This window comes from Pinus tabuliformis, chromosome 5_2 (assembly GCF_031772625.1).
Source record: "Pinus tabuliformis cultivar Carrire ecotype Pingquan chromosome 5_2, CPIR1, whole genome shotgun sequence".
Taxonomy (NCBI): domain Eukaryota; kingdom Viridiplantae; phylum Streptophyta; class Pinopsida; order Pinales; family Pinaceae; genus Pinus; species Pinus tabuliformis.
In genome coordinates this window covers 572,082,317-572,088,989 of record NC_142306.1, presented here as the reverse complement: position 1 = coordinate 572,088,989, position 6,673 = coordinate 572,082,317, and the positions used below count along the sequence as shown (strand labels likewise).

The window sequence follows — 6,673 nt, the reverse complement described above, 5'->3', positions numbered from 1 at the left end:
TTAAATATGATTGGATAAAAGAAGATGAAATTTAAGCAGTTTGATTCGATAGAATGAACGATATTTGCATATGGAAATCCTGTAGAGAGAAACACCTTTGGCGTAATTATGATAATTTTAATTCGCTTTCAATACCTTAGATGAGACCAAAACAAAAATAAATGAGTACGACCTAATTTAAAACAATTTTTTTTTTTTAATATCGATTTGTAAAAGCTTGATTATATAATCATTTTATATTTATTTTAAATTATATATTATTTAAATATATAAATTAATTAAAAATATATAATATTTATTATAATTTTAATAATTAATATTTTTATTTTTTAGTTTATTTTTCTTAATAAAAAATAAAATTCAATATTAATATTAATATAAAAATAAAATTCAAAATTAAAATATTTAAACTAATTAATATATAAACAAGGGCAAGGGCAACTATGTAGTGGCAGTCCTTGCCTATCTTTATCCACATGCCAAAAAAAACGTGTTGCAAAAATTCCGGTGCAGGACAGGGAGTTTAGGGTGATGATGGCTGGTATTTGATTTCCTTAGCATCAGCGGACTAATGTTATTATACTTGGCATTGGCATCGGTGGACTGTTTTATAGCCACGCGCCCATTTAAATGTATTTAGTTTCACAAACTTCAAGTGAATGCGTTTTGGCATGTATTTGATTTATGTGAACATTATGTTAATCCTATCCTTTGTGACATAATTGAACCATTAAAATTTATCGTACCATGAGCATAGAACCATTGAAATAAATAATTATATACCACGAGCATGAAACCATTGAAATTTATTCTATCATTCCAAGCATTCCTATTATTTTAAGGCGCCCGTTGCTGCGGGTAATTATGACGAAAATCTCACACACTTAATTGAGACATCCTTAAGATAAAAGAACCCGCCATAGATTCTACAAAATCTCCTGTAAGCACAAATAAAAATTATTCTGATGCGATTTCCAGAGGATATGAGGCACAGAACTGAGCTTCAATTTGTTGATACTGATTATTTCATACATCGATTATAGCCAAACCACTATTTATTTAACCGATCCACGGATGTCTTCCTGTGCCAGCATGACCAGCAGCGGCAGCTTCGGCCTTGACTCCACTGCGCCTTTCAAGTTCAAGAACGACATTTTCGTCCTCCTCAACTGCTCTCTTTCCTCCTGCCTTTACAGTCCCACAAACTATATGTGCGACACCGGAAGCTCCCAAATCTGCACTGGTCTCTACAGCTGCTCTGGAGTGGTAGGCCTTGGTTTACAGCCATATTCCCCAATTTCCTCCTGCTGTGTATATGCGCCCATCAATCTGAGCTCCGCCGATGAGATAAATCTGGCTAAGCTCGAATGCCAGTCCTACGCCAGCATTTACAGCTTCGGCGATGCCACAGATTCCACTCGCTGGAATTATGGTATCGCGCTCAAGTACAGCTTCAATGTCGACAACAGCAATTTCTTCGCTGCCTGCGTAAATTGCGAGCAGAGCAAAGGTGTCTGCGGCTTCACGGGGATGTATAATACATTCACCTGTGTCTGCAGGAATGGAGTCAATACCACCACAGACTGTTACGGCCAAGGTATTTTCTTTCTTTCCCTTACATTTCATTTCATATCCAGATTTCGAAGTCTTCAATAAACTCTGGAAATAAAAGCAAATGCCAGATTTCGAAGTCTTCAAGAAACTCCGGAAATAAAAGAAAGTGCCTAAATAAGAAAACAATGTGTATGGTTTTGCAGCGGACTACTGGAACGGAGCCCAGAGTGACAGATCTGCAGCTTTTGGGCTCTGGATTGCTGGTCAGTACGGGCATTTTCTCGTTTTTAGTTAGTTTATAGTACGGTTATGCTTGTTTTATTCAGTATTGATCCAGGTTTTTTTGGCTTGAGTGCAGGACTCGTACTGGCGATTGCAAGTTCTTTCTATGTCTGATTTAATAATAATGTGTAATGGAGAACTGCGAGATTTGGTTTGGAGAAACTTTGGCAGACGCAAGCATTGCACTGCAGTACTGAATGACAGTCCCAACAGTGTTTGGAATGCTGTTCGAAAAGACAAATCCAAATAGTGAAATAATTTTTTGAGTTTATTTATGAATGTATGTATATTTTTACCAATAAGTTCATTCTTTTCAATAAATTTTTGTTGGGTTTCATATTCCATGGGGAAAAAGCACTGTAATTTCAAGGCTGGGCTCCGCTTCTTCTTAATGTAATGAATGTTCTCCTTTAATTTTTCAGAATGTTATGAAAATGAAAAATGCATGCATCTGTTTTCATTGTTGTGCATTGGATACCTCTAGAAAGAATAAAGATATGAAATAAAATAACAAATCCAAATCCTTTGAAATAAAGTGGACATGTTCTGTAAACAGCTGGCAATTGTCTGAAATGGACAGACTTTTGAAATTTTTTAAGGCTTTTGATTTTTTTGCCAAAGCTAGATCTTGAAAGGCAATAAAATCACAGATATTTAATTATAAGTAATATTTTAACAATTTAAGGATCACATGAAACTTCACAATTTATTGAAGTAGCAAAATAATTAATATAGTTTTGAAGACAGTTGGCAAAAAATAAAGCTGGTTGCCAGAGTTATTAAATAGAAGAGGCTGTTTCCAAAAAGTTCCTTTTAATAATAGCTTCTCTCAAACTATAAACCACATTAAGGTCAAACTCTGAGTTGGTGGCTGTATAATGTCATATTCATGTCAAACTCTGAGTAGGTGGCTGTATAATGTCATATTAAGGTCAAAGTCTCATTGGGTGGCTGCATAATGTTGGTAAGAGGAAGTGTGATTTCAAAGCTATGTTATGCTATGCTCCCCTCTAAATGTTTTCCTTGTTCTTCCTTTTTATTAAGAATATTATGAAAATGAAACTTTGTTGTGTATCAAATGCCTTTGTGAAAGAATAAAGTTATGAAATAAAAGTAAATAGGTTTCAGAATATTATGAAAATGAAACTCCGTTGTGTAAACCATTACTTTATGATTGTGATTGCTTTTCTGACTGTCCACCTGTTTGGTCGTGTGGGCCGATAATTTTACTGGTTGTCTGACGTTGTGGGCCAACGATCTTACCACTTGTCTATCATGCGATAACCTAACATGCACGATGACAACACAAAGCAGACACTCTAATTTAAGATTTAATGAAATGGGTTCTCGTTTATGCAGCCCTTCGGGCAGGTACCTGTGCTCGAGGACGGTGCTCTGACTCTTTTTGGTTTGTATCCATACATATCACATAATTACTCAAACTGCATCTAGAAACTTATGGCAATTTGTTAGAGATTCATCTTTTACTTATCCATTTTTTGGTTTATGGTTAATGCAGAATCGAGGGCCATCGTTCGGTACATTGCAGAGAAGTACGCAGCACAGGGGACCATTGGGCTGTTAGGTAAGAAACTAAGTCGCAAGTGCGCACCTGAAAAAACATGTACCAGAACCCTTGGTTTTGTTTTTCAAAATGGGATTGAATCTACTCTCAACACTGCATGCACTGCAGCTCTACCCGCCTTTACAGGTGTTGTCTCTCGTGTTGTTTATACCTATGACCGACAGCCTGGCTACTGCAACAACTTCAACTTTTGAAATATAATTGGAAACCCTAGCCATGGCGGTAGCAACATCATTTGCTGTAAAAACACAACAATGCTACTCTTTTCACCATTCCGGTGGACGGATTTCATCTGCACCACAGAATCCACAATCTCAGTTCACAAGGAAATCGAAGGTAAAGTTTTCCTCTAGCTTTCTGGACAGTGGGAGCCCCTAGAATGCTCTGGTCGACTATCAATTATAGTCCAATAACAAACATCGAATTAATAGCAGCTTACCCCGACCTAGTAGTACTCGTGTGGTAATCTTAGCGATTCACCGCGGCAAATCTTTTTCCATTGTGCTCTGTTAATTCATTGATTATGAGGACTGAATCTTGGCATTGGTTTGGTAGGAGGCGAGATTGTTTGGGCCTGCAGTCTTCCAGGCATCGAAGCTCAAGGTCCTATTTCTTGGAGCACAGGAAGAGAATCATCTGGGGCATTTTCCGAGGATTTATACGCTCACACACAGCGACATCACGGCCAAGTTAACGTTGGCTATTTCTCAAACAATCAATAAAGATCAGGTCGGCTCTGTTTTGCTGAATCTTTTGAAAATAGGATTTTTATGGCTTAGAAGTTTAAAGCCTGTGAGTTCTTTATATATGTGCACAAAATAGGATTTTATGGCTCAGAAGTTTAAAGCCTGTGAGTTCTTTATATATGTGCACAAAATAGGATTTTTATGGCTCGGAAGTTTAAAGCCTGTTATTTCTTTATATATGTGCACAAAATAGGATTTTTATGGCTCAAAAGTTTAAAGCCTGTTATTTCTTTATATATGTGCACAGTTGCAGGGATGGTATAACAGGTTACAGAGAGACGAAGTTCTTGCGCAGTGGAAGAAATGTCAGCGAAAAATGTCTCTGCACGTCCACTATCAACGGTAGTAAGAGAGTAGCTTCAGCCTAATTGACTCCCGATGGTGCAACTAAGGGCAGTCAGTTTGGCAATCAGTACTTTCCTTCACGTCCACTATCAACGGTAGTAAGAGAGTAGCTTCAGCCTAATTGACTCCCGATGGTGCAACTAAGGGCAGTCAGTTTGGCAATCAATACTTTCCTTCACGTCCACTATCAACGGTAGTAAGAGAGTAGCTTCAGCCTAATTGACTCCCGATGGTGCAACTAAGGGCAGTCAGTTTGGCAATCAGTACTTTCCTTCACCCTGATTTTGGTTATCCTTATTTTGAATATAAAGATGAAGATAATATCCTTCACCCTGATTTTGGTTATCCTTATTTTGAATATAATAGATGAAGATAATAGATGCACATAGAAATATAGAAATAAAGATGGATTATAATAACTCAAATGAAGATGATGCATACAAAAATACAAAAATAAATATACAGGGGAAACCATTTTTCTTGCAATCAAAGGGTATAATAGTTCATGGTTAGTTTATGCTTACCAATCAATTATTTTTTGTTTTTGGTCTGATTCCTTCTAAATTGGATGCACTTCTTCTTCTGCTATAACTTTTTGCAATGAGGCTGTTGTCTGCTTCTGCTTCAATGGCTGATGACTGCTTCAATCTCTTCAAGTAGAGAGTCGGTGGCAGTCGGCAGTGGCCATGGGCAACAGGTGTAAATTGTAAATAATGGTGGTAACCGGCAATCACAAATATAATCACCATTTTAAACCTTTTGAACAAATGTTTATGCAACATTTCCCTAGCTATATATATAATCACATATATAATCACAAATATATAATCACAAAACTTTGGATAAAATTGGATAAAATGGGTCATTATGGCGTATTAATATGAAATCAATCATAAAGTTTGGATAAAAAAAAACCACGAAATATTTTTTTAAAACATTGGTTAAAGGTAACGGTGCGCTTGAATTAATATGAAATATATCGAGGATCGATGGCTATAGTCCTTGCTATACCGGAAGTAAAGACTAATTATTTATCTATTAAATAAATATTATATAAAAATTTAAAATATCCAATATTTTTAATAGACACTCCATTCATTATTAAGAACCACTATAACTTTGTATTCATTATTAAGTACCACTATACCTTTATATATGTTAAAAGTAGAACCAAATGAATATGAAAATGATACTCATGAAAAAAAATCAAAATATAATTCGAATGTGAAGCTTGAGCAATGGTATTGTAACCATGATTAAAATAGGTTAGTCGCATAAATATATTTGTATAACATTATAAGAGGATGGTATGAACATTGCATTTGTGTGAAATGTACAATTAATATGATGGTGAAATGATAGTGATTTGTAAAAGAAAACTTAAAAGAATAAGTGATAGAAATTTTAATAATTATAAATTATTTGTATAATTAATAAAAAATAGTAATAGGGATTAATAATTAATATAAAACTTAAAAGGAAAGTTAGATAAATAATATCCGGTAAAAAATTTAAAAGTTAAATAAAATAAAAGTAAAATGAAATATAAATGAAAAGATAATGGTGTGGGAAAACTGTTTTGTGAAAAAAAATATTTATTAAAATAAATTTATAATTAAAATATATATTTATGTTTTATCGAAGGATATTGTAGTATTGACTTTTAAATTTATTTTCTAATAATTAAATGTCTTATTGTAAATTTGATTATATGATTGATTAAAATGATGTTGATTAATAATAAATAAAAAAATAAAAGTTCAAAGAGAAGTTGAAGAGTTATCTATATAATCAGAGAATTTTACAATTTTATAGGTAAAAATTGAATTTATAAAAGATGAATTTTGTATTGATTATTATATAAGCTCATAGTTTATAAGAAGGGGAAAAAAACTTTTTTTTATCTAAAATTTATTTAGAATCATTTTATATTAAGTGACATTGTAATAGGGGTATTTTAGTACTAAATATAATTTTGCATAAAAATAATAATTTCATCACTTTAGCCTATGAGGTGTAGAATAGATGGTAATAGGACTTCTTGTCAAGGCACTTTGTGGTGAAAGGGTCATCAGTTTGAAATCCCGTGAGAAAAAATCTAACCATGTTAAGAGTTGGTGTGGCCGAAGCTGGGTGCGATCCCTAAATCGTTTTGATGACT

At 34.1% G+C, this 6,673-nt stretch overlaps 1 protein-coding gene across 1 annotated transcript; it reads left to right on the top strand.

Annotated features, from left to right (window-relative positions):
- Window positions 1-1,059: 1,059 nt before the first annotated feature.
- On the top strand, window positions 1,060-2,040 carry LOC149160263 (uncharacterized). The gene is made up of 3 exons (XM_089433670.1): window positions 1,060-1,597; window positions 1,758-1,817; window positions 1,913-2,040. Exons 1-3 carry the CDS (start codon window positions 1,075-1,077, stop codon window positions 1,948-1,950), a joined length of 621 nt encoding a protein of 206 aa, XP_089289796.1. The 5' UTR covers window positions 1,060-1,074; the 3' UTR covers window positions 1,951-2,040.
- The last annotated feature ends 4,633 nt before the right edge of the window (window positions 2,041-6,673 follow it).

Bases quoted from the DNA above. Each gene is read 5' to 3' on its own strand.
- LOC149160263 (XM_089433670.1), top strand. From the start codon at position 1,075: ATGTCTTCCTGTGCCAGCATGACCAGCAGCGGCAGCTTCGGCCTTGAC. The intron at 1,598-1,757 runs GTATTTTCTTTC...ATGGTTTTGCAG, and splicing joins CACAGACTGTTACGGCCAAG to CGGACTACTGGAACGGAGCC. The intron at 1,818-1,912 runs GTCAGTACGGGC...GCTTGAGTGCAG, and splicing joins TTTTGGGCTCTGGATTGCTG to GACTCGTACTGGCGATTGCA.